Source organism: Megascapheus bottae, chromosome 14 (genome assembly GCF_031878675.1).
Source record: "Megascapheus bottae isolate mThoBot1 chromosome 14, mThoBot2.hap1, whole genome shotgun sequence".
NCBI classification, from domain to species: Eukaryota; Metazoa; Chordata; class Mammalia; order Rodentia; family Geomyidae; genus Megascapheus; species Megascapheus bottae.
The window spans coordinates 7,107,766-7,135,758 of NC_143522.1; the positions used below are offsets into that span (position 1 = coordinate 7,107,766).

Consider the following 27,993-nt stretch of genomic DNA (forward strand, 5'->3'; position numbering starts at 1 on the left):
TTTATCTGAAATTAAGAACCAAAAAGCTAGAAGCAAAGCTGTGGCTAAAATGGTAGCACAAAAAAGCACCTGGACCCTCAATTCAAGCCCCAGCATGAGCCAAAAAAAAATAAGCCATTGTACATTAACCCTGTGCAGAAAGGAGGAACTACATGGGCAGAGGCTAGTACTTTGTAGGCTGTTTATTCTGTTGACCTACACCTGAAGAATTTTCCTTTTGTGCCCTTTTTTTACAGAGGTGTGTTATAGAGGGAGAAATTTCAACACAAAGTTCAGTGTGCTTACAAAATTTCACAAAGTGCTCTTTGTCAGTGGGGGGGCTTGAACTTGGCCTGAGCACTGTCCCTGAGCTTTTTTGCTCCAGGCTAGCACTCTACCAAGTTGAGCCACAGCTCCACTTGCAGTTTTCTGGTGGTTGACTCAAGTGATTTGCTGGGCAGGAAACCACAATCCTCAGATCTCAGTGTTCTGAGTATCTAGGATTACAGGTGTGAGCCACGGGTGCCCAGCTTTGACATCACTTTAGACAGGTCAAAACTCTTAATTCTCTCCTTAGTAAAGTTCATCTTTACTGGGAGAACACTATAGTACACAAAATACTTGTAACAAATCCCAGTCACCTGCTCTAAGGCTCTGAGATCTAGTACATGGTGGATCCTAGGCCCATCTACCTGATGCTTTACAGTAGACAAAACAAACCAGCCACCGTGGCTTAGGAGACAGCTCCCATGGAAGACAGAACTGGCCTTCTGCATGCTGGGACTCATGGGCTTGTTGGTGTGGCTTTCTGGTGTGCCAGAATCTCCTGGCAGCTTCTGTACACTTCAATCAAGCAGTCCAGCCGGGGCTTGGCACTCTGAATTCCAAAAAGGAAAAATGCAGAGTCAAGGTAAATGTAAGAGTGCTTAGCTCTTGCCCACCCCAAGGCGCCTCAGTGGTACACATTTTGCTAGAGACAAAGCAGCTCCGACCGGAAAGCAACCTGCTAGAAGGACTCCTAACCAGGCCCAGCAATAAATTTCAGAAGATTAAAAGATAGCTTTTTGTTTGTGAGAAGTGCCAGAGTTTGGGAACAGACCTTAGAGACAGGGAGTTTAATATATACATTCTGAAAAACAGTTAAAAATCAAAATTAAAAGAAACATCATAGAATGAGAAAATTATATCTGAAAAGTACATTTAATAAAAATTTATTACTCAAAATATACAAAGAATTTTTACAAGTACATGATATCTATATTACACCTAGCTAACAGAGGTGATGAGTAGCATAAAATGAGGGAGTACTGATATTTAGATTACAAAGGAATATGAAAAGCCTATCAATTAGAGAAATAGTAATTTCAAAACTTAAAAATGGCACTGAGAATGTAGATTAGTGGTAGAGTGTTTGCCTAGCACGCATGAAGCTCTGGGTTTGATTCCTCAGTATCACAAACAAAAAGTCATAAGTGTTACTGTGGCTCAAGTGGTACTGTGCTCGCTTTGAGTAAAAAGTTCAGGAACAGTGACCAGGCCCTGAGTTCAAGCCCCATGCCTGCCCTCCCTAAAAGAAATATTTCTACCTAGATACTGAACTGAAAAATAGGTAAATCCAGTATTAGTAAAGACTAAATAGGCTCTGCAACCCAATCTGACACACCATTGAAATCTGTAAGCTTTAGCAAAGTACTTATGAACATAATTCAAAAGAACTTTTTTTTTTTTCCATCGGTTGTGGGGCTTGAACTCTGGGCCTGGGTACTGTTCCTGAGCATTTCAGCTCAAAGCTAGCACTTTACTTGTTGAGCCACAGTGCCACTTCTGGTTTTCTGGTGATTAATTAGAGATCAGTCTCATGGACTTTCATGTCCAAGCTGGCTTTGAACCTCAATCCTCAGATCTCAGCCTCTTGAGTAGCTAGGATTAAAAGTGTGAGCCACTGGTGCCCAGCAAAAGAATTATTTTTGTTCATCTGTCTTCATCTTTCATGAAAAAAAAAAGCAGTTAAAAAAAAAGAAAAAAAAAAAGCAGTAAAGGTGTTAACACACACACACTCATATGCATATATATACACATACATACATATCTCACAACTATTTACCTAGAAAGCATTTATATATTTATATATATTTAGTTATTTATTTACCAGTCCTGGGGCTTGAACTCAGGGCCTTAGCTTCTTGTGCTCAAGGATAGTGCTTTTATTCTGGCATTTTTCAGTAATTTATTGGAGCTAAGAGTCTCATGGACTTTCCTGATTGGGGTGACTCTGAACTGTGACCCTCAGATCTCAACCTCTCAATCTCAGCCTCCTGAGTAGCTAGGATTACATGAAGAGCCATTGGCCCTCAGCTAGAAAGTAATTTATAGGGGGTACACTGTTTGAAAAGAGATGTACTTCATTACCTTACTTATGTAACTGTTAACCTTCTGTACATCACCTTTACAATAAAAAAAATAAATTTATAATCATAAGTGTTTGTACAAGTATTTCTTCATAAGAGCTAAATAGAATAATAACCTGGGCATGATTTAGAAAGCAGTACTACTTTTTTATACAGGCCAAACACAATGTAATTATCTAAAATAAGTACAACAGCCTTGATGGGAAAGATGCATGTTAACTGGTTTTAAATGCAAGACAAATAATCTGTAATAGTTTATATGCCCAATTAACTACACTGGTGTACTGGCAGTTAAAGAAGCTGAACATAGCCGGGCGTAGTGGCTCGTGCCTGTAATCCTAGCTACTCCCGAGGCTGAGATCTGAGGATCAAGGTTCAAAGTCAGCCTGGGCCCTAAAGTCTGTAAGACTCTTATCTCCAATTAACCACTAGAAAACCAAGTGGCACTGTGGCTCAACGGGTAGGGCAGGGGACTTGAGCTGAAGAGCTTAGGGAGAGCACCCAGGCCCAGAGTCCAAGCCCCATGACCCACAAAAAAAAAAAAAAAAAAAAAAAAAAGATGAACATAACTTGTAGACAGAAGTTGTTTTATGTCTATTTTCTTCTCCGGAATTTGCATGCATTCCTAGTAGCTTGGAAACTTATCATTACCACAGAGAGAAACACATTCTGAAATAACTGAAATCCTACTGCTCACAAATTAGCTGTCAGGTTATATTCCAATACTCTGACAACAGAAGTTTGTATTCCTACTGAACACAGAAGCAGCGAATATGAACAATAGGATTTCACTGGAGAAAGGAAAAAATATTCTGCTCACCTGGAAGACAGGGACTACTTGGGATATTCTATGTGGTTCCACTGGGTCTTTCAGTAAAATGCAAAGGTAGTAAATCACCTTCTGCTGCAAAAATAATAAATAAATAAATAACAGATACAAATGAAACTTTTGTTCTTTTTTACATTCCTTTTTTTTGGGGGGGGGGGGTCGTGTGGCTTGAACTCTGGGTCAGCGTGCTGTCCCTGAGCTCTTCAGCTCAAGGCTAGCACTCTACCACTTCATTCCTTTGTGTGAGTCAGTACCGAGGCTTGAACTTAAGCTCAAGTCTTCACTCAGCTTGACTGTTCATGGCTGGCATTCTACTGCTTAAGCCATATCTCCAGTCTAGCATTTTGCTGGTTAAACAGAGGTAAGAATCTCTCAGCTTTGTCTACTGGGGCTGGCTCTGATCCTTGGATCTCCTGAGTAGCTAGAATTATTATGCAGGAGCCACCAGCACTCAATTTGTGTTCTTTTTCTTCAAGGCGCAAAACTTGTAAAACTGGTTATCTCTAAGTAGAATAATACTTGATGTTCTGAAGTAGGGGAGAAGTATGCTTTGGGGGATTTTTTGTTTTTATTTTATTTTTGGTATTTAATATTTCTTTCATCTATTGAGAAGTATAATCCTTTTTTGGGGGTGGGAGGAGAATCCTGGGCTTGAGCTCAGGGCCTGAGCACTGTCCTTAGACTTTCTCAAGGCTAGAGCTCTACCACTTGGGCCTCAGCACCACTTCCAGCTTTTTTCTATGTATGTGGTACCGAGGAACTGAACCTGGGTGAGCAGTATAATCCTTTAAAACACTGAAAAAGCTTACTGATGGTGGCTCAGGCCTCAGGAGGCTGAGATTTATGAGACTAACAATTTCAGTTAATCAACAAAAAGCTAGAAGTGGAACTATGTGGCTAAAGTAGTAGATCACTAGCCTTGAACAAAATGAATGCAGGATGGCACCCAGGCCCTGAGTGCAAGCCTCAGGACCAGCAACAACAACAACAACAACAACAACAAATAGTAAGAGAAGAATAAAAACAGTTGATTTTTAAGTTGAAATGTTCATTCCTTATCCTTGAAAGCATAATTCTTAAAATGTAGTGATACACACAGCCTAACAATGTTCTGGAAAATGACTGACTACATGTATAATAGTCAAGCTGAATGAAGCCAAAGAATGATTATTGCCTAGTCAGATCATGTCAATGTATCTCACATGTTGTGTGGATGGTACAGAAAACACAGTGTGCAGCTAGGTGTTACCAGCTCATGCCTGTAGCCCTAGCTACTCAGGAGGCTGAGATCTAAAGATCATAGCTTGAAGCCAGCTCCAATAGGAAAGTCTATGAGACCCTGATCTCCACTAAACTGCAAGAAGAGTTGTGGTTCAAGTGCTAGAGTGCCAACCTTGAGCAAAGAAACACAGGAACAGCACCCAAGCCCTAAGTTCATACCCCAGGACCAGCCAAGAAAAAAAAAAAGGAAAATCCACTGCACTATGTTATATAACATATGAAGCCAGCCACTAGTGGTTTATGACTTATGCCTGTGATACTGGCTACTTAAAGGGCTGAGTTCTGACAATCACAGCTCGAAGTCAGCCTAGACAGATAAATCTGTGAGAATGTTTTTGGCCACTCCTAGCTTGAACTCCAGGCCTGAGCACTGTCCTTCGGCTTTCTCAAGGCTAGAGCTCTACTACTTTTTCTATGTATGTGGTACGGAGGAATCAAACCCAGGTCTTCATGCATGTTAAGCAAGCACTCTACCACTAGGCCAAACTCTTGGCCCCAAATCTATGAGACTCTTATCTCCAATTAACTAGCAAAAAGCCAAAAGTAGAAGTGGGGCTCAAGTGGTAGTGAGTGCTAGCAAACACACAAAAAGCCCACTAGGCACTAGTGGCTCACATCTATAATCCTAGCTACTCAGGAAGTAGAGACCTGAAAAATAGCAGCTCAAAGTCAGCCTGGGCAGAGGTCCACGGAACATTTTTTTTTTCTTTTGGTCATTCCTGGGGCTTGAACTTAGGGCCTGGGCACTGTCCTTGGGCTTTCTCCAGGCTAGAACTTTACCACTTGAGCCACAGCACCACTTCTGGCCTTTTCTGTGTATATGGTACTGAGGAATCAAACCCAGAGCTTACTTCATGCATGCTAGGCAAGCACTCAACCACTAGGCCATGCTCCCAGCCCCAACTTTTTTCTTTATCAGTTGTAAGGCTTGAACTCAGGTCCTGAGCCTGCTTGTATTCTAGCCTTTGAGCTACAGTGCCACTTCTGGTTTTCGAGTGGTTTATTGGAGATAGGAGTCTCACAGGGACTTTTCCTCCAAGACTGGCTTTGAATCATGATCCTCAGATCTCAGCCTCCTGACTAGCTAAGGCTATAAGTGTGAACCACCAATTCCCAGCCCATGAAACTCTTATCTTCAATTAACCACCAAAAAGCTGGAAGCAATGGTGTGGCTCAAGTGGTAGAGTGTCCACTTTATGTGAAACTAAAAGCTGAATAGCAACAGGAGGCCTTGAGTACAAGCTCTAGTACCAGCACACAAAATGTGTGTGTGTGTGTGTGTGTGTGTATGTGTATTTGTATGTGTGTTAGCCACGCATGGTAGTACACTTCTGCAATGGCAGCACCCACAAGGTGGTACAGAACAATCACGAATTGGAAGCCAGCCTGGCCACACAGAAAGCTTGAGGCATCCCATACTATATAATATGAAAAAATTTCACTGTGAAACAGTACCATATATTACGGCAGAAACTTCAAACATTAGTGCATGACTTGACTATGGCTAAGAGATTCACCTATTCCACCAAGATTTTTTAAGCGTGTGTTATACTGTCTGCTCAAAGAGAAACTGGCCAACAATGCCTTTCTCAGAATATATACCATCACTAAACAAAGCACAATTGTACATCAACTTGTCTTTACAAGGAGAACTTTCACTTGTTACAGTTCAAACACTGCAACAGTAGGCACTCAACTTAATCCTGTGACATCAAATCCTTGAGGCGTTAGATTCAGTGTAAATACTTACCATGTAGATAGCCTCATTAATGACAATATCTTGGATCTTGCCCATTTCTATGAAGGTGGTACTTTCTTTGCCAGAGGCATAATATGAAGTCATCTGGATGCCGAGGGAACTGATGATCAACAAAGTCTCTTGATCAATCTTCACAAAATGGATGTAACCCAGTAGGCCTAAAAGGGTGATGAAGATGGCAGCAGAAAGGATCATGCTGTTCTGAAAAGAGCCAGATACGGGTGTTAAGATATTTGTGCTATATGACAAGTCAACTAAACTATTCTGAAAAAGGCCTTTGTTCTGCTGTGAGCTAAACTGAAGGTATCATGCACTGAAAAAGAGGAAATCACTTCTACTTTGGCTGGTTAAGTGCTGTGAAAGTATATAGTAAAATGGATCCAGATTACTACCAAGGAGATTTGGGTAGAGACTAGCAGAATGTCTACCATCATACCAATCTCAGACATTTTTCTTCCAAAACTACAACTTAAGAACCCAGATTTCTTCCTCTCTCTTCCTCCCATATTCCCTCCACAAAACATATAACACAAAATCATAAACTGAAGCTGTGCATAGAAACCACTCATGTCTAAAACTTTCTGGTGGGCACCGGTGGCTCATGCCTGTAATTCTAGCTACTCAAGAGATGGAGGTCTGAGGATTGTGGTTTGAAGCCTGCAGGGGCAGGAAAGACTTTTATCTCCAATTAACCCCCCGAAAACCTGAAGTGGAGCTGTGCCTCAAAGTGCCACAACTGACAAAAATAAAAAGTAAAAGTAAATAAAATTTCCTATTTTTTTTCCAAGAGTGAGTTTGAAATTGAAGAAGGAATTGAGAGGAGGGAGAGTTAAACAGATAAAGAAAAATCAGATAAAGAAAAATGCATGGGGCCAGGAGTTTGGCCTAGTGATAGAGTGCTTGCCTAGCATGCATAAAGACCCGGGTTCGATTCCTCGGTACCACATACATAGAAGAAGCTAGAAGTGGTGCTGAGGCTCAAGTGGTAGAGCTCTAGCCTTGAGAAAGTCCAAGGACAGTGCTCAGGCCCAAGCCCAGGGCTGGCAAAAAGAAAAAAGAAAAATGCTAATGTGTCTATACTTTATACACACAGACACACACACTTGTGGAGGCAAAAATAAGTTTCCGGAAAAGTGTCCGTTTGTTTGAGGTGCTGGATGTGGACAGGGCACGAACATTCTCCGGACTCGGGGAGGCCCGTGTTAGAACCAGACCTGTTCTGGATGGATCCGCAGAGCGGGGCCGGGACTGGCGGCCCAGCGGACAGAGCGGCGTCCAGAAGCACAAACTTCTCTTAACTCTAGGAACTAGCGCTGGACCGAGAAACGACGGTCCCAGAACACGCGAGGCCCCGCCCCCAGCAAGCCAGACCCCGCCCCTTACCCCGAGAAGCCACGCCCCCGGGCCCCACGAGGGTGAGAGGCTCGGATCCGAGAACCTTCCAGAGACCGGCCACCAGGGGCCGCCCGCCATTACCTCGAAGAGGCTGAAGAGCCCATAGGCCGCCAACCACACCACACAGGTGACAGCGGTGAGCGAGCGCAAAGACAGCCGAGGGCAGCTGAGGCAAAACTCCCGGCAGTACGGAGAGTAGTAACGACGCTGCAGGGCCAGGCGGCCGCCGCAAAGATCCGTAAAGCTCTTCTCGTCCTCCATGGCCGGCCGGCTCTCGCCGCGCCCGCACCGCTCTAGCCCACTAGCGTAGTCCCGCTCTAGTCTCGCTGGTTCCCGACCCGCTTCCGGAAGTGTGTAGGCCCCGCCCACCCGATGGTGTGCGCAGCCGCAGTTGTGTTACGGAGCGCTGTGGTGGGTGAAAGGGTTTAGTTCTTCCTGGTGCTGTTCTGGGATTAGGGGCCATGGTTGTTTGCAGAGGTTGCTAAGAAGCTTGCTTTCACTCAACAAACCAATTTCTGGTACTCAGCCAACGCATACCCTAATATTTTCCTTCTTTCACCCACTGTGTAAGGGAGTTTGAGGTGCTGAGAATATTGACAATGTCTCTGCCCTCAAGTAGCTTCTTTTTCTAGTAGGGGAAACGATATGAAAATGAAATACAGCTATCTAAATAGGATGGACTGGGCACTTTAATGTCTCAGATGTCACCTGAATTTCAGGGATGAGGCACACCATACTGACATGGAAGATATGGACACTATTCCTGAGCTTCTTTTGCTCAAGGCTAGCACTCTATCACTTGAGTCACAACACTACTTCCAACCTTTTCTGTTTATGTAGTACTTAGAAATTGAACCTAGGGTTTATGCATGCTTGGGAAGCGCTCTACCACTAAGCCACGTTCACAGCCTGGCTTTTTTATTTTTGTGTCAAAAGGGCTAAGGAAAGCAAAACTCTGAGGTTGGCTTATTGGAGAAATTAAAAGGCAGAGAAGGGGCTAGGAGTTTGGCCTAGTGGTAGAGTGCTTGCCTAGCATTCACGAAGGTTCGATTCCTTGGTACCACATACTTAGAAAAAGCCAGAAGTGGTGCTAGGGCTCAAGTGGTAGAGTTCTAGCCTTGAGAAAAATCCAAGGACAGTGCTTAGGCCCTGAGCTTAAGCCCAGGACTGGCAATAAAAATAAAAAATAAAAAAAATAAAAGGCAGAGAAGCTGGTGCATGTTTTAAGTTGTAAGTTGGCAGTGGGTAGGCTAGTGTGTTGGGGGCCGAGTCTAACAACTTTCTGCTGAGGCTTGTAGTAGGGATAAAACAAGTGGACCTCTTTGTCCTGTCCATCTTTTATACTGATAGGCTCTCGCACCAAATATAAGGAGGAGGGATTTAGGGAATAAAAGGAGTGAGATCTGCCTGCCTTGATGAAGCTGCCTGGCGGCTCTGTTCATGCTCCAGGGTAAGAAGGCTGAGTGCGGGAGAACAGTGGGCCCCTTCCTCTCAGAGCTTGGCCTGGTCAGAGTGTGTTTTTCCCCACCCCCCTACTAATAGAGACAGGGACCCTACACTAAGGGTAAACACCAGTTTTCATGCCTAACCTGGTAAGGCATTCTGTCTCCCAAACCCAGGTAGGCAAACAAGTCCTGACTGGGACAAGCAAGCAAAGGAGATGCAAAAGGTGTGGACAATAAAGTTATAAAACCTGCTGAGTTATAGCCTGAGGGTTCCACTTCCAGCTTATGACCTATGAGCTATTGTGCAGTCTGTTAAAAACAATTGTAGTTCACCTCTGAGGCAGCATTAAAGGGATGACCCCTTTGGGTATAAAGATAAATGGCATAAAATTTTCACTAGCTTTAAGTATGATATCACAAAGACAGCACCCTCTCTTTCCCTGTCTTCCTCCCACCCATATCCCTCCTATTAAAATGTTCTTTCAGGTATTGTTTTGTTTTTCCAGTTGTATTTGCTTGAATCTAGCCAAGTAATAAACTTCTCTTGGGTCCAGGAGTGTGGTCTAGTGGTAGAGTGCTAACCTAGCATATATGAAGCCCTGGGTTGGATTCCTTGGTACCATATACACAGAGAAATCCAGAAGTGGTGCTGTGGCGCAAGTGGTAGAGCGCTAGCCTTGAGAAAACTCAAAGACAGTGCCTAGGCCCTGACTTCAAGCCCCAGGATTGGCTAAAAAATAAACTTCTCTAAAGTCTATTATAATTATACAAGTGACATCTGCTTATAGAAAATCTGAAAAATACAGGAGAGAAGGAGGTTTTAGCCATCTATATTGACACCACTTAAAAATACTGTCAGTGTGTTTTTGGTTTTTTTTGGTGGGGGTGGCTTGAACTTGGCCTGGGCACTGTCCCTGAGCTCTTCATCTCTAGGCTACCGTCCTACCCCTGGGCCTAGATGCTGTCTCTGAGCAATTCAGCTCAAGGCTTCCACCCTACCCTTGAGCCAAGCCCCACTTCCCATTTTCTAGAGGTTAATTGGAGGTTAGAGTCTCAGGTCCTTTTGTGCCTTGACCCTCAGATCTCAGCCTTCTGAGTAGCTACTCAGTGTTTTTTTTTTAAACCTGTAATCTTGGAGTTCTTAATCTGCACCCCATGGAGAAAATTTTTAGTGTCATCAACTTCTATTTGAAATTTAACATTTCTTTGCATTACAGATGCAGGGAACAAACCAATTAATATCAGCAGCTCTTGAAATTTTTTTCACTGGCAGGAGACATAAATATTTTCATTTCATGCAGATCATTACAATTATCTCAAAATGACATTTACAGAGCCAGTAGCATGGCCTAGTTGTAGAGTGCCTGCCTAGCATGCAATAAGCCCTTGGTTCGATTCCTCAGTACCACATACACAGAAAAGGCCCAAAGTGGCGCTGTGGCTCAAGTGGTAAAGGGGCTTAAGAAAGCCCAAAGGCAGTGTCCAGACCCTGAGTTCAAGCCCAGGACTGGCAAAAAAAAAAAAAGCATGACATCAAAATTGCAGCAATTACTGAGCCACCAGTAGATCTGCTTATTTAACGTGTCAATAAAGAGATAACTGGGCATCACTGTAATCCTAGCTACTCAGGAGGCTAAGAAAGTCAGAAGTGAGGCCTGTGGCTTACCTGGTAAAGCACCAATCTTAAACAAAAGGCCAACCAAGAAGGCAGGGGCTTTAGTTCAAGACCCAGAATCAGCATTAAAAAAGAAAGAGGAGGAGGAGGAGGAGGAGGAGGAGGAGGAGGAGGAGGAGGAGGAGGAGGAGGACAAAAATCTGAATCCAACTTAGTGATCATAGGTTTGACTAACAGATTCAGTTTAGCCCCTCAAGGGAACTTCTGAGGACCTAGTGATGCACATCCTGAGCACTGTGACTCAGAATATTCATGTAACCTTCAAATCATGTATGCATGAGCTACCCTCAGTGACCTTGAAGCCACAGTTAGTCAGATGCTTCTTTTGCCTAGTGAGAACCTATGAATAAAGTCTGACCTTGACTCCTACCTGGCCTTTTTTGCCCACCCAAATTACCCTTCGCTCTATCTGGAGCAGAGAATCTGAAAATATAAACACTCTCAAGTCAGCTTAACAATTCTGATCAAGCCACAACTGCATAGGCTAGGAAAGAAGTTACTCTTGTAAGGGAACTCATTGGTGAGAAACAGAAGCCACCACTTAAGAGGCAGAATTGGGAGTCTTTATTGGAGAGCTGGTAGACTGCTGATAGACTCGTCTCAAAGACTTTGTGCTGTGACTAGCACAAAGCTTACATAGGCCCAAAGCACATATGTTATATATAAGCAAAGAAGACAAAATGGGGACACTTAAACCTAATAAAGGTGTCAAATATAAGCAAACCAAACCATCTAAGAAAACAATCAGGGGAAATCAAGGGCCATTTATCCGAGGGAAGTAAGACTTTCCTGGAGCTTATTAAATCAGGACACATTTATAATCCAAAGAATGTCCTCTACTGCCTCTAGATTTTTTTTCAGAGCTGTATAGAAAGCGCCCTCTCCCCCTTCCACCCATCCAAGGCACCAAGATGGCTATAAGGACAAGGCATATTGCTTCAAGGCATATTGCTCAGAGCCAGTCTCCTTATTTTATTCTTATGTAACTATTTTTCCAAATTTAAAAGGGAAAGAGGATTATAGTTAAAAGTCAGGTGGGTAGAGCAGCATCTGCTTGAAATGAAGATTCTTGGGTCTTACCTAGGCTTCCCAGTCTTAGAAGCTGAATTTTAACAAGATCATCACATGGTTTCCTTGGAAATTAAACTTTGAGGGGCCTGAATGATAATTTCTAGTATGGGATTCTCTACCTTAACTGCAAACTGAAATCATCTGTGTAACTTTTAAGGTCTGTGCCTAGGTCCATGGTTCTAATTACATTAGAAGGAGAAGATCTAGACATGAGTATTTTTTTAATGGCCAAGTTACTTTTAAGGAGCTACTAGGAGTAAGAAGTTAGGAGGAAATATATTCTTTAGGGGCCGGGAGTTTGGCCTAGTGGTTAAAGTGCTTGCCTAGCATGCATGAAGACCCAGGTTCGATTCCTCGGTACCACATACATAGAAAAAAGCCGGAAGTGGTGCTGAGGCTCAAGTGGTAGAGCTCTAGCCTTGAGAAAGTCCAAGGCCAGTGTTCAGGCCCTGAGCTCAAGCCCAGGACTGGCAAAAAAAAAAAAAAAGAAAGAAATATATTCTTTAGTGATGTAGTTCTAGTAGGTGGAGACCTATGGAGTAACTGACCACAGACAGATTAATAGAGAAGTTTGTTTACCAACTGTGAGTTGCTCAGCCCTAAGTGACTCTCTCGTAGCCAGAATTTTTTTTTATTATTATAGCTGGGCATTGGTAGCTCACAGGTGTAATCCTAGCTACTGAGGAGGCTGAAATCTGAGAACTGCGGTTTAAAGCCAACCCGGGAAGAAAACTCCATAAGACGTTTACCTCTAATCAACCACCAGAAAACCAAAAGTGGAGCTGTGGCTGAAAGTGGTAGAGTACTAGCCTTGAGTAAAAGAGCTCAGGGACAGTACCCAGACCTTCCGTTCAAGCCCCACAACTGACACACACAAAAAGTTTATTATATACCAGCTTAAAGAAGTGGGTAAGTTCAAGGCCCCAATGCAAAAGAAACGAAGCTTCTCTTAACCTTTTTAAAGCTAATATACTCAGGAGGCTAAATTTCACACCTAGAATCCTAGCTCTTTGGAAGACACACTGGGAGGACCATGATTCAAGGCCAGCCCAAGAAGAAAAGCTGACAAGAACCATGTTCAATCAGTAGTTATGTATCTACCTGTTATCCTAAGCTAACATGGGAGGCTGAGATTGAAGGCTGCAGTTCCAACCCAACTGGGCAGAAAAATCAGAAACACTTCATCTTAACAAAGGGAAGCTGAATGTGGTAGTGTATGCCTATCATCCCACTAACTAGTAGAAACCTAAAATAGACCTCAGTCCAGGCACACCTGGGTAGGAAGCAAGATCCTACTTAAAAAGGAACCAGCAAATGGAGGGACAAAGAGTAAACAAATGTGGCAGTGGTACTCACTAGACACTAAGTTGAACATGGACTATACAGCTTATGGAGGGAAGTGGAAACCTGGGAGTTAAAGGGAAGCGGGGACACTATACAAAAAGAAATGTATTCATTATCTGAGTTATATACCCATAACCTCTCTATACATCACCTTTATAATAAATTTTTAAGTAACTAAAAAGGTGAGGTGCCAGTAGCTCATGCTTGTCATCTTATTACTTAGGAAGCTGAGATCTGGAGCAAATAACCACCAAAGAGCAGAACTGGAGGCATGGCTCAAATGATAGAATGCCAGCCAGGCAAGCAAAATGATCAAGCATGAGTGTAAACTTAAAACCCAGTAGTGTGAAAGTAATAATAATAACCATTTTTTAAAAAGCTGTGAAAATCAATAAAATTTTTTAAAAGCCTGGAGGTATGGATCAATGGGCAAAATGCTTGCCTAGCAAACGTGAGATCTCAAGTTCAAACTCCAGTACTGCCAAAAATAAAATAAAGGAAAAGGATAGTGGGCGGAATCTATTCATGTACTTTCTTAAAAGATTGACCTTAGGGCTGGAAGTGTGGCTCAGCAGTGGAGTACCTGCCAAGCAAGAGTTAGGCCCTGAGTTCAAACTCTAGTACTGCTGAAAAACTGCTCTAGTCACTTTTCGTCTTAGTTCCTAATTCTGGCTTAATTACTTTCTGATTTTTCTTGAAGTTTCTTCATTCTCGTGACATGTGTAATCATCTGTTCTGCCTCAAACCTGTTGGCAGACCGCACAGCCGATCACTTAAAGGTAGCTCCAGAGCACTGGTTAGTTACTTGTAAGTTCTAGGTCCATCCAGTCCTGACCTGGAGTCTTGGTGGCTGAGTAGTAACCAGTTAAACTAATAGAGTCACTGACTAACGAGGGCTACTTCGGATCATTTGGAGTGAATCCTGAGTCATGAAATCTTAACATAACTCTGATGGGATCTTCTTCTTGCAGGTATCTGTTCAAACCAGTAATGGTGGTTCATTCCTGTAATGGTTGCTACTCAGCAGCCTTAGATTTGAGAATGAAGGTTTGAAGCCAGCCAGGGCAGGAAAGTCTGTGAGACTCTTACTTTCAATTAATCATCAGAAAACTGGAAGTGGAGCTATGGCTCAAAGTGGTAGAATGCTAGCCTTGAGTACAAAAGCTCAAGGATAGCACCCAGGCCCTGATTTCAAGCTTCATGACTGGAAAACAAAACAAAAGAAATAAAACACCAGGCTGGAATGAACTTAAAATATATAGTGCTAATAGGAAGATTATTAAAACTGCCAGGCACTATTGGCTCAATTTATAATCCTAGCTACACAGGAGACTGAAATCTGAGGGTCATGGTTCAAAACCAGCTCGAGTCTGCAAGACTCCATCTCCAATTATCCAGCAAAAAATCTGGACTAGAGGTGTAGTTCAAGTGCTAGAGTTCCAGCCATGAATGAATAAAGCAAGCCCTGAATTCAAGCCCTGGTACTAGTACAAAACCAGAAAGCTCTAGCGCTAGGGATGGAGCTCGCTGCCAAGTGCTTATCTAACAGGTATGATGCCCTGGCCCCATTACGGCAGCTTTGTACAACAATGCAGGAGAGAACTTTTGCCAGAGTGCAGCCAGCTGAAACTGTTTGGGAAGCATTAGTTTGGAGAGTGAGAGCCAGGTACAGGAGAAAACTAAACATTTAGGATTTTGTACAAATCACAGATGAATAATTAAACCTCAAAAACAATGAATAGATGGGATAACAGATCCATACCACTATACCCAACTTTTTATGGGTTGAGATACCTATTTGCCTGGGCTCATCTACATCTCAGATCGCCTGACCTGCATCTATCAAGTAGCTAGGATTGCAGGCATAGTCACTACAAGGCAACCAACCTCACCATCTCCCTACTCCTTTCTCCCTTGAGGACTGTAATATCCCAGCTATTTTGGGGGGGCATGAATCCCCCAAATAATAAAGTCACCAGCACTTAGTGAACTGAGCTAGGCCTCTGTTTTTTCCTAGTCCTGAGTCTTGAACTCAGGGCCTGAGCAGAGTTCTTGCGCTTTTTCAAGACTAAAGCTCTACCACCTGAGCCACAGCATCATTTTCACCTTTTTCTATGTATGTGGTACTGAGGAATCAAATTCCTATCTTTCTGCTTGCTAGGCAAGCACTGTAGTACTAGGCCAAACTCCTGGCCCTGTTGTTTTGTTTCATTAGTCCAGGAGGCCCTGAGACAATCTGAGCCAGAATCAACTTCAGAAAGCATAGTAAAAGGAAAACTTGGATGTGGTGATGGACGAGAAGAGAAGTAATTTGGTAACACACTGTATTGAATAAGTGTGACAACGTTAGTAATTGAACCAGTGATTGCATCTGATACCCACTTCTAAAGAGCTTGTTAAAGCACAGATTACTGATGCCTTTGCTACTAGTTACTAACTCAGTAACTGGGGGCTAGGGCCTTTGTAGCAAAAACCTGGAACAGAACCAGCTTTACACTAACACAGTATGATCATGGTTTTACTAAGAACTCAATCATCTTTGTTAAACCAGCAGAGAAAGACAAGTATCTCCTAAAAATCGTATGTGAATTCTGAGGCTCCTTGGAGTTAGTTCTGCTTTGGAGACTTCTCAAATGTTTGGGAAAGCCTATAAATTTATATGCCTATGAAGCATAGATAAACTAATATATAAACTAATTTAGGCAAGGAAAAAGTCCTGTATGTCACAATGTCACAGGAATGTGGAGTTAAACAACCCTGCCACTTAAAAAAATGTGATGGAAAAGTTATTTTCTTCTGTCCTGTTTCACCCAATTAAAATAGAGCCTACTTTATAAAAGTGTTAAATTGTCAAGGTTTGAGAACTTTGGCTGTTTTTTTTTTTTTTTTTTTTTTTCTTTTGCCAGTCCTGGGCTTGAGCTCAGGGCCTGAGCACTGTCCTTGGACTTTCTCATGGCTAGAGCTCCACCACTTGAGCCTCAGCACCACTTACGGCTTTTTTCTATGTATATGGTACCAAGGAATTGAACCCAGGTCTTCATGCATGCTAGGCAAGCACTTTAACCACTAGGCCAAACTCCCGGCCTGGCTGTTTTTTTTTTTTTTTTTTTAATTAAAATATGTTATTAAAACCAAGTGGCATTTTCAATTCTCTCGCTTCCTTTGAGAAATGGTTCCATTATGTTGGCATATTTGGTTGGCAATAACCATTGCTCTAGCTATTCAAGAATTGAAAACATGGCAGTGAGGAGGTGGTTCTCGCCCGTGTTGTGTGTGGTGTGTGTGCGCGTGTGTGTGTGTGTGTGTGCGTGTGTGTGTGTGTGTGTGTGTGTGGTGTGAGGGAGGGAGCGAGTGCGTGAGTGAGTGAGAGTGTGTGTGGGGGGGGCACTCGGCTTCTTGTTGTCGGTGACTTCCCCTCCCCTCGCCCGCCCTCTCCCCTGCAGTGGCCGCTCCCTGGGCCGTAGGAAATGAGCGATAACGATGACATCGAGGTGGAGAGCGACGCTGACAAACGAGCTCATCATAATGCACTGGAACGAAAACGTAGGGACCATATCAAAGACAGCTTTCACAGTTTGCGGGACTCTGTCCCATCACTCCAAGGAGAGAAGGCATCCCGGGCCCAAATCCTAGACAAAGCCACAGAGTATATCCAGTATATGAGAAGGAAAAACCACTCGCACCAGCAAGATATTGATGACCTCAAACGGCAGAACGCTCTTTTGGAGCAGCAAGTCCGTGCACTGGAGAAGGCAAGGTCAAGTGCTCAACTGCAGACCAGCTACCCCTCCTCAGACAACAGCCTCTACACCAACGCCAAGGGCAGCACCATCTCTGCCTTCGATGGGGGCTCAGACTCCAGCTCGGAGTCAGAGCCTGAAGAGCCCCAAAGCAGGAAGAAACTCCGGATGGAGGCCAGCTAAAGCCGCTGGGGCAGGCCAGCAATAAAAACTGTCTGTCTCCTCCATCGTCTCAGTTTTCCTCTCAGTTCATCGTTAGAACCATTTAAGAGACTCTTTTTTTCTTTCTTTTTTTTTTAATTTTTATTTTTACATAGAAGCTCTTGGACAACAACTCTCATTCTCCTTCCCCATTTTCACCTCCCCCTCCCTCTAAATGTATTCCCTTCAGGGATTCCCTGTCCCCTCCAGGAATTTTTAAACCAAAACACCCCAACTTGGCAGCTTTTACTGTGGAGGACAGACAGCCAGCCGGACCTGAGCACATGGTGTCCTGTCCACCCTACCAGCTCCTCTAGCCCTGCTGGGCACTTGCCTGGAGGGATGCCTACCCTGCTAGGCCTCCTCCCAGTCCTCCCTGCACCCCCACCTCGGTTTGATAGACTGTGAATCTGTGAATGGCTCGACTTTGAGAAGATGACCAGGTTGGAGTAATCAGAATCACCCCCTCTCGTTCATAAGGATTATTTTTTTCTGGAAAGCTATTATTGCTCCAGTTGAAAGACCAGATCCTTAAGGAAGTTTGTGGTAGGACTGGGGCCTGGCTCAAGTGGTAGAGCACTCTCCTAGCAAATGCAAGGCCCTGAGTTCAAGCCCCAGGACCACAAAAACAAATTTGTGGTGTAAAAGAAAAATGGAGAAAGATTTGCAGATTCACTCCTGCTTCTCAGCCAGCTGTTTAAAGCTACGGTGCCAGCCTTATGGAGGGCCACGTGACACTTGTGGTATGTACAGGAGACAGCAACAGTGGAGCAGCAGCCACCAGAGAGTGGTAGGGGGTGGTTATTGGGGGGTGGGGCAGGGAGGGAGCTTGGGTGGGGTAGAAGTTTTGTATTGAGGGCCAGTGATGATGTTTTGATATTTATTTCCTGCTACTGAAATTTGAATCTGAGTGAATTGTCCCTATTTCTGATGATGTCGATATTGCAAAGTGACAGATTCATAAAGTAATTATCAAATCTTCCTTTCTTTTTGTGTGTATTTCTAAGAAATAGAGCCAACTGATTTTGTATGTAAATACCAAGAGCAATTTACCTGGTACTAAACCTGCACCTGAGTGCGGTCCCCTCCCCACCCTCACCCCAAGTCCTTTTTTCCTGTCCTGGAACCTGTCTCCACTGTGTGGTCCAGCCCTGGTTCTGACTGCCATCTACAGATCCCAGTGAAGGGTTTTGTGTCTTTAGGCCTCATCTCTGTCTTTTTCCTACTCTGTTCCTGGCATTTGCTGATTTTCTAGTGTATACTCTGTAGTCTCAGTCCATGTTTGATTCCATTCCATGGAAATAAGTATGTTGTACATACTGCTGAAGAACTGTCTTGCAAGTTAAGGCTTTCCCCTTTACTATAAGACTATAAATAAAAACTTATTTTATCCTTAAAAAAAAAGAATTGAAAACATCTGGAAGGTAATTGCTTGAAACATTCTAATTTGCCCCTCCAAATTACTTAAGGTAGGTGGTTGTTAATGCTAAGAAGCCTGATTCATAAGATTCTAGTCTACCTATAGCTGATGTGGCCTCGGACTTGGGGTAAAAGTTTTGCAAAACTAGCCGGGTGGTGGTGTCTCACACCTGTAATCCTAGCTACTCAGAGGCTGAGATCTGAGGATGGAGGTTCAAAGCCAGCCCGGGCACAAAAGGACCTGACACACTTATCTCCAATTAACCTCTAGAAAATGAGAAGTGGGGCTGGGCTCAAGGGTAGGGCGGTAGCCTTGCGATGAAGATCTCGGGACAGCGCCCAGACCGAGTTCAAGCCCCGTGACACCCCCCCCCCCCCCACACACACACAAAGTTTGCAGAACTCTGAGCCTTGAGACAGAACAAACCAGAAAAATGCTGGCTTGGTATAGGGCAGCCAATGACATGGCCACACTGCGACCAGGACAGCCCAGCCAAGGCTTCTGCGAGGGCGATCATCGTGCGAAGCGCAGTCATCAGCTGTGATTCGTTTTATGGGTTGAATTGGCAGTGGGAGGACACACCTGTCAGTCCCGTGCCGTGTTTCTATTGGCCAGCCCTTTATTCTAGCCTTGTGTCGTCACTGCAGGGGCCGGTGCCCGGTGGGTGACGTCACTGTGGGCGTGGGGGGCTTGCGGTGTGGTGGGCGGAGCCTACGGGAGGTGTGCCCGGGGGCTGGGTGGGGGCGTGGCCGCGGTGGCGGTGACGTCACGGGCCGGCCGGCTCGCTCTAGTAAGTGAGCGGGGCCGCGGTGCTGGCTCAGTCGGGGGCGAGAGCGGCGGGGATCGGCCATGGCGATCCCGGGGCTGTCGGTCGCGTCGGTGAGGAGCGGCCTCTTGCGCACCCTCCGGACTCCAGTGCCCTCGGTCAGGAAGAAGTCCGTCCACTCTGTGGCTGTGATAGGCGCCTCTTTCTCTCAGGGACAGGTGAGTGGTGGGACCCCGGCACAGCAGGGCCGGATTCCTGGAACGAGAACCCCGGGAAAGCGGCGTTGGGGTGCGAGGTTGCAGGGAAGCGGCCGAGGGGAAGGGCGGAGCTGGCGGGTTCCCAGTGCTGGGGGCCGGGAGGGGAGGGGAGGAAGGGATAGTGAGTACACTTGATGGGGGGAAGGTGAGAGCGCCCCGAGTCCTCCCGGGAAGCCAGGGACCGGTGCTCCCTGTCGGGGTGATGGAGGGGCTGGAGGAGAGCCCCTTCCCCCTCCCCCCGAATCCTGGCCAGACTGCACCGAAAGGAGGGTAGAGAGAGCGGATTAAGGCTCAATCTTCTTCCAGAAAGAATTAGTCTGGAAAGGAAAGCGGCGCTGCCCGGGTCCAGCGGCGGAAGGACGTGAGGGGCTTTGTTCTCGCTTCGGGGAAAAAATCTGCCGTCGAGGAGGGCTCAGTCGCTCCCGGGGACCCGGCTCCGAGCCCCAGCCTGCCAGCCTCACACGCCCACTGCCGGATCCCAACCTACCTCCGCCTTTTCTCTGTCTGGGACTCGTCACTTTCCCTCCCCCCACCCCAGCAAGGGTCTCTGAAGGCTGATTGGATTTCAGTAATGGGGTGGTTTCTCCCTCGGTCTGTGGAAGAATTTGCTGAAATGATCAGACCTTAGTGGTGGGAGCAGTGGGTGGAAGAGCGATGAATGCTCCGATGGGTTTGCCGAGGAACCTGTCAGAAAGCCAAGTGCAGAATTGCAGGTTTCTGTATTTTTTTTTAAAGTGGTCCCGCCTCCCCACCTCCACCCCCCCGCCCCCCGCCCGCATTGTCTTCCTTCACATCCAACCGTGGGATTTGTTTTATTCACAGAAAAAAAAAGGAGTGGAATATGGCCCAGCTGCCATTCGAGAAGCTGGCTTGCTGAAAAGACTCTCCAGGCTGGGTAAGTGGCTAGATTTTTAGGTTATCACTGCAGCACTGGTGACAGAACAGGTTGCAGTCTTTGACGTAACTGTCAAACCTCAGGGTCTCAAGTCTTTTGGGAAAAGTCTCGTTTCAAAGAAGAGTCTTGGAAAGAAGGCAAGGAGATGATAGGAGGTGGGCCCCAGAACAGGCTGGTAGTGAATGCAAGGTGGAGCAAAAAGTGTGCCTCTGGAACATGTGATCTCTCTTCCTAAAATTCTAGCATTCCTCAGCCTCAAGATAGTTCTGTTTCAGTCTGACCACTTTCATCCATTCAAATCATTTTTCCTTTCTAGGGTTAATAGCTCTGTTTTTTGTTTTTTGGTTTTTTTTGGTTTTGGTTTTTATGCCAGCCCTGGGACTTGGACTCAGGGTCTGAGCACTGTTCTTGAGCTTACCTCAAGGTAGAGCTCTACCACTTGAGCCACAGCACCACTTCTGGCTTTTTCTATGTATGTGGTACCGAGGACTCAAAACTCTGGTCTTTGTGCATGCTAGGCAAGCACTCTACTAGGCCAAACTCCTGGCCCCACTAAGCTCTGTATTCTTTTTTTTTTTTTTTTTTTTTGCCAGTCCTGGGCTTGGGCTCAGGGTCTTAGCACAGTCCTTGGGCTTTTCTCAAGGCTAGCACTCTGCCACTTGAGCCACAGCACCACTTCCAGCCTTTCTCTATGTATGTGGTACCGAGGAATCGAACCTGGGTCTTCATGCATGCTAGGCAGACACTCTATCACTAGGCCAAACTCCTGGCCAGCTCCATATTCTTGTAAGCAAGATTTAGTTCCTTGTTTCATAAAACTGACTTGTTAAAAAGGCCAGGCTTGCTGGGAGCTGGTAGTTCACACCTGTAATCCTAGCTACTCAAGAGCCTGAGAGCTGAGGATCTCATGTTGAGGTCATTCCATAGGGAAATTCCATGAGACTCTTCAATTGAGGCGGCTCAAGTGGTAGAGTACTAGCTTAGGGTACAAAAGCCCAGGGACAGTGCCAAGGCCCAGAGTTCATGTCCCAGGACTGGCACTAAAAACAAAACTCTCCTGGGGGGTGGGCAGGAATTTGGTCTAGTGGTAGAGTGCTTGCCTAGGATGCACAAAGATCCAGGTTTGATTCCTCAGTACAACATACATAGAAAAGCTGGAAGAGTGCAGTAGCTCAAATAATAGAGAGCCAGCCTTGAGGAAAACCCAAGGACAGGGCTCAGGCCCTGAGTTCAAGTCCCAGGACTGGCAAAACAAAAACCTCCTAGGCTCCTCTAAGGAGAGTTGTACTCGTGGGGTCTGAGGTGGGAACCAGGTAGGTGCATTTGAAAGTTTCCGTCTGTAATTAGTAAATCTGATCAAAGGCAAATGACACTTATGGAAAACTTTCGTACCACAGCACCAAATTTAATATCTTTATTTTAGGAGGGTTTCTTTATATGTAACTCAAATGTTTGTAGCTGCTATGTAGTCCAATCTTGATTAGGACTACTTAACAGACCTTTCCTGGTGCTGTAAATGCAAAATGTGTGGCTGCTGAGTAATCTGGAGATAGAAACAGTACCTGGGTGAAATAGAAATCCCTCCCTACTCTGTTCTGAAATCTGTGCTGCTTAGGACATCATCTAAGGGTCAATCATCTTGCAAAAACAGAATAGTTAAGTCACTGAATCCACCTGTAGTTGAGATAGCCTTCCCATCTCCACCTGCATGTGGATATGGTAACATACTGAAAGCACCTCAGAAATTGAGTAATGTAACTTCTCCAAGCTCATCATCAAAAAGGAGATAAACTGCTAAGATTCAATAAACTAAGTTTTGTTTTTTTTTTTCTTTGTGGTTCTAGAAACCAAACTCAGGCCTTACAGATTAGAGGCAAGGGCTCTATGCTTTGAGCTACACCCTCAGCCCTACTCGAATGATCTTTTAATGGGTCAGGCAGGAGGTACATATTTGTTGTTTGGGGTGGAACCCACGGTCTTAGATGCACTAGGCAAGCATCTACTACTAAACTGTACTGCCAATTCCAGGAGGTACCTAACAGAAGGTTTTTATTCCTGTTTACTAAACTCATAACTTGTCCTTAAAATAGCTTGTACTCAGTCTACCAAAAAGAATCACTTTTCAATCACTGATCACTAACTTTAAATATTGTGTAAATCTTAGCAGCCCATTTGATGATCACTAATTTTAAATATTGTTTAAATCTTAGCAGCCCATCTGACTATCTGGACCTGGCATTACTTAAATTATTGCTATACTATCTCCAGATTCTGCCTTAAGAGACTCCTGACAAAATGCAGATTCAGCCTCTTTAGAGTCCTTTATAGCTTTCAGCTGAGGGGGGGTGCACATAACAGCTTCTCTCACTCAAGCTTTATAGAGCTTCTTTTCTGTCAGAGCTCTTGGTACTTTTCCACTCTGCTTGAACTACTATTCCCGGTCCTCCTCCCAAACCTCAAGTGAGGGCAGTGTTTCATCTTTTTTTCAAGTATTTTTAGTTATACAATTATGTCCTTACCTTGCATCCAATTGGGAGCCCAGTATCACCAGCTGTCTGAAATAGAATCTCATTGCATATTAACATGATTGTGGCACTCAGCAGAATTCCAGCACATGGTTTTGGCTAATCTCCTGGAATATTTTGAGAAAAGTATTGAGCAAAGTTTCAGTTGCCCTATTCAAAAAAGTACCAAAATAACTTAATTCCTCTGAGCACTTTGAAATTTAGGTCGAATTTCCATGGAGAGAAGGCCTTGAAAAGGTAACTTTCACAAACCTCTTTGTTCCTTGCCTTTTGCTCTGATGTCAATCTGTTACCATGTCTTCATTAAACTTCCTGTTTACACTCCTGGTGAGCATATTTGGCTTGGTGTCTGAATCTGTTTTTTTGTCTCTATTAATATAATATGCCTCAAAACTGTCTTGAAATACTTCCCAGTTCTTTTTTCTTAGGAGCAAATTTTAAGTGTACTCAATCACTGTTATGTATATACAAAATTTGTATTGTGTTTTGCCATTCCTGGGGCTTAAACTCAGGGCCTGGGTACTGTCCCTGAGTTTTGTTTTTTTTCCTCAAGGCTAGCACACTACCTCCTGAGTCACAGTGCCACTTCTGGCTCTTTCTGTATATATAGTACTGAGTAATAGAATACAAGGCTTCATATGTGCTAGGCAAACACTTTATCACTAAGCTACATTTCTAGCCCCGTATATTTGTTTTTGAGCACGGCTAAGTTCTAGGCAATAGAATTAACCAAAACAAAGTCCCGTTATATGAACTCATCCTAAGGGGAGGATTGGAACTGGATATAAAGCATGCAGTATCTCAGATAGTAATGATTAGTTTATAAACAATAGCAAGGGATGATTTATAAACAATAGGTAGAGATGGAGAAAGAAAGGGCTGGGAAAGAAATAAGCACCGGAGATAAAATGTTTTGTGAGCAGACCATTGAGGTAAGGAAAGGACCCAAAGTATATTTGGTGAAAGAGTATGTCAGGCAGAGAGAACAGTAAGTACAAAGACCCTAGGGCAGAAAGAAAACTGAAATGATCAGGGAGCTTGCCTCAAGATTGTTATGTGTAAAGGAGTGATCTTCTAGTTTGTTTTTACTCAATTTTTCTTTTCCCTGCCCTTTCCCTTCCCCTCCTCCCTCTTTTCTCTTCTGAAATTTTGGTACTAGAGATTGAACCCAGGGCCTCATGCATACTAGGCAAGTGCTCTACCACTTTAGTCATACCCAGTCTGTTCCCTTTTTTAAAGTCTGAAATCATTGTTTTTATGGAAAAATTGAATTGTTTCAGAGCACTATATAGTGTTAGCAGTGAAAATGGTAGAATAGAACCTCTTAAAATTCATAAAAGGAATGAGAATGTGTAATACATTGCCAGAATCAGCCTTTTTAGAACTCGAAATAAAGCTTGCAGCAATCTAGGGATAACTTATTTAAGAAAAACATCTGACGGCCACATAGTGTACATACTTGCAATCCTAGCGCTCAGGAGGCTGAGGAGTGAGGATCTTCAGTGCAAAGTCAGCTGGGCTGCATAGTTGATCCTACTCCAAAACACTAAAAAAAAAAAATAGCAGAGCTTCAGAAAGAATATCAAGCTTTGTGGCATTTTTAATGTGTCTTTCCCTTATGCCACTACTCAGTGGTACCCTTGAAGACCAATAGCCAGCAATTACAGTGAAAATCAGAAGCCTGGCAACCATTGAAAGGGATAAAAAGAGATGGAGCTCCTTCAAAGACCATTAACAGAATTTTTTTGAAAACCAGACTTAGTGGCTCATACCTGTAACCCTAGCTACTCAGGAGGCTGAGATCTGAGGATCAAGGTTCAAAGCCAGCCCGGACACAAAAGGACCTGAGACTCTTAATCTCCAAGTGAGGCTTGGCTTGAGAATGGACTACTTTTAATGCTAGAACTATGAAACTGCTGAAAGAAAACAAAGAACTTTGGCCTTTGGTTAGTCAGAATATCTTAGATATCCTACTGAAATTACAAATGAAAAAAAGCTGGACAACACCATCTTCAACAGCAAAAAAAAGAGCTGAGTGCTGAGTGCTGGTGGCTCACATCTGTAATCTAACTACTCAGGAGGCTAAAATCTGAGGATCACATTTCAAAGCCAGCTCTGGTAGTCATGTGGATGAAACTCTTAACCTGCAGCTAAACACCAAAAGCTGGAAGTGATAGAACACCTTTGAGCAAAAAAGCTCCACAACAGTAGTCAAGCCCTTAGTTTAAGCTCCCAGGACCAGCCCGCACACACGCGCACACACACACACACACACACACACACGTGCACATGAAAAATAGTTACTACTTGGGGCCAGGAGTTTGGCCTAGTGGTAGAGTGCTTGCCTAGCATGCATGAAGACTCAGGGCCTAGTGGTAGAGTGCTTGCCTAGCATGCATGAAGACTCAGGTTCTATTCCTTGCTATCACATAGATAGAAAAAGCTGGAAGTGGTGCTGTGGCTCAAGTGGTAGAGCACTAACCTTGAGAAAGCCCAAGGACAATGCTCAGACCCTGAGTTCAAGCCCCAGTGCTGGCAAAAGAAAAGTTGCTACCATCTGATCCAGTCATATTTCTAGGCATATACTCAAGAGAATTTTAGGTATATACTAAGAGAATTGAATTATCACGTGCTTATAGCAGTATTTTCTATAATGCCAAAAGTGTTTACCATAAATGGATTCTAAAAATATGGTATATACATGTAATGAAATATTCAGTTTTTAAAAGCCTTATGGTAAGTAAAGCAAGCTAGTCACAAAAGGACAATATTCACTTTCACAAGATTTCTAAGTTTACATAGAGAAAAAGAATGATAGTGAAGGAAAAAAATGGGTATTTATTACCTAATGAATACAGCATTTGAGTTTTGCAAATGAACTGTGGCTATTAATGGTGGAGATGGTTGCACAATGTGAATATACTGAATGCTACTGAACTTTACACTTAAGGGGTAAGATGTAGACATGGTAGGAGCACTTTACTAGTTTGCAGAAGGCTGAATTTAAACCTCAGTATGGCACCAACTATCTGTATTGTGTGTTAGAATAAGAAAGATCAATTGAGGTTCTAGCTTCTTAGGCATATACGAGTGTCATATTTAGGGCCTGGAGTGTGGTCTAGTGATAGAGTGTTTGCCTAGCATGCATGGAGCCCTAGATTCAATTCCTTGGTACCACATACGAAAAAGCCAGAAGTGGTGCTGTGGTGCTGGGGCTCAAGTGGTAGAACCGTAGCCTTGAGAAAGCTCAAGGACTGTGCCCAGGCCCTGAGTTCAAGCCCCCAGTACTGGACCCTCCCCCCAAAAAAGTTGTTTAAATATTTTTCAACTTGTGAAGAGCTGAGAATAAAGAGAGGAAATAAGGGAGAGAAAGGGAGAGGAGAGAGAGTGGGATAATAATTTTTCCTTATATTCCTCCAAGTATAAGTCCAAATGTAGCATTAGATAGAAAAGATAATATATCAGAGCCTAAAAGATAATATTAGGGGCCTAAAATGACAATGTAAAAATAATTTTTTTTGCCAGTCCTGGGCTTGAGCTCAGGGCCTGAGCACTGTCCTTGGATTTTTCTCAAGGCTAGAACTCTACCACTTGAGCCTCAGCACCACTTCTGGCTTTTTCTAAGTATGTGGTACCAAGGAATCGAACCCGGGTTTTCGTGCATGCTAGGCAAGCACTCTACCACTAGGCCAAACTCCCGGCCCTAAAAATAATTTTTTTCAACCTCAAAACATTCTAGAGAAAAGTAATCTAGAGCTAGCTTGGTAATTTTACCCTTCAGACCCCAAGTCTTGCGCTATGGTAAGGCCTGTACTCAATGGTCATATATGGCTGTAGCCTCACTTCTTGTAGCAGTGTGGGTGAGTAAAGAAGGGCAAAGGTAGTTTTTTCCCTTTTCAAGAGGTTGCTGGAGGTCACTTCTGCTTATCCTGTTGGCTAGAGCTGGTTGTATGGCTATACCGTTTCAAGAAATGCTGGTGAGTTTATTCTAAGAATCATGTTCCCAGCTAACAAGCTCTTCCTTGTAGACGGGAATGAGACTGGACACAAGCACATCCTCTCCCTGTATTCTAGATCCTCCTATTTCCTTCTGCCTTCTTAGCATGCTGGTTCCAGTAGTTACCCCATCTTTCTCCCAACAACTCAGCTAGCTTTAACCTGTCCTTCAATAATTACATATGCATTTACCCACCTGCCATCCCGTTGGCCTTCCCAGTCTCTAGCTATTGCTTTGTTTTCCATCAGAGCCGCCTTCTTGGCTTCCTAACTGCCCTTTACACTTGAATTTGCTATTTTCTGGATTAGCAGACCATCACTGGAATGAAAACTGGTTTTCTAGTTTTGCTGAGGGCATTGACCACTTTCTAAGACAATAGACATGGGCAGTCATCTTACTTGAATGCTGGCCAGTCCTTCCTTACTTGGTTTGTTTCCTTCTTGTTCTTGTTTTTCTTCTGTCCTGGGGCTTGAACTCTAGATCTGGGTGCTGTCCTTGAGCTCTTTGAACCACTGCATCACTTCTGTTTTCTGGTAGTTAATTGGAGATGATTCTTACAGACTTTTGTGCCTGGGCTGGCTTTGAACTGCGATCCCTCAGATCTCAGCCTTCTGAGTAGCTAGGATTACAGATGTAAGCCACCAGCTCCCGGCTCCCTTTTCCTTTTTGGTTCAAACTCTGTACCTGACACTATGTTCATTGGCTAGTGTTCTACCAACTAAGGCACACCACCATACCCTCCTTTTTTTTCTTTTCCTCTCTTTCCCCTCTTCCTCCGTCCCCTCTCTCTTCCTGTTCCTTTTTGAAATTTTTATTTATTGGTTGTGAGTTTTGAACTCTGGACCTGGGTGTTGTCCTTGAGTTCTTCAGTTCAAGGAGAGTGCTCATCCACTTTGATCAACAGCACCACTTCCAGTTTTCTGGTGGGGTTAATTGGAGATGAGTCTTATGAACTTTCATTCCCAGACTGGCTTTGAACCACCATCCTCAGATCTCAGCCTGAGTG

The 27,993-nt window shown here is 44.1% G+C and overlaps 2 protein-coding genes and 1 pseudogene across 4 annotated transcripts in view; 2 read left to right on the plus strand and 1 right to left on the minus strand.

The window, feature by feature from the left end:
- Positions 1–167: 167 nt before the first annotated feature.
- Positions 168–7,975, minus strand: Pigh (phosphatidylinositol glycan anchor biosynthesis class H). Of its 3 annotated transcripts, none has more exons than XM_090344331.1 (4): positions 7,733–7,975; positions 6,248–6,457; positions 3,208–3,291; positions 168–856 (listed from the first exon to the last, which is right to left on the minus strand). In XM_090344331.1, the coding sequence occupies exons 1-4, from the start codon at positions 7,910–7,912 to the stop codon at positions 764–766; spliced, it is 567 nt and encodes a 188-aa protein (XP_090200457.1). In that variant the 5' UTR covers positions 7,913–7,975; the 3' UTR covers positions 168–763. The 3 variants fall into 3 exon arrangements, with proteins under 3 accessions (XP_090200457.1, XP_090200458.1, XP_090200459.1); XM_090344332.1 differs by having other exon boundaries at positions 6,248–6,452; positions 7,733–7,839; XM_090344333.1 differs by lacking the exon at positions 7,733–7,975 and adding an exon at positions 7,471–7,564.
- Positions 7,976–16,629: 8,654 nt separating this feature from the next.
- Positions 16,630–18,426, plus strand: LOC150054591 (protein max pseudogene; annotated as a pseudogene).
- A 970-nt stretch (positions 18,427–19,396) lies between these two features.
- Positions 19,397–27,993, plus strand: part of Arg2 (arginase 2) — a 31,092-nt gene continuing 22,495 nt past the window's right edge. The window contains exons 1-2 of the mRNA XM_090344336.1: positions 19,397–19,531; positions 20,393–20,465. Coding sequence (XP_090200462.1) covers positions 19,397–19,531; positions 20,393–20,465 — 208 coding nt within the window. The remainder of the gene's footprint in view (positions 19,532–20,392; positions 20,466–27,993) is intronic.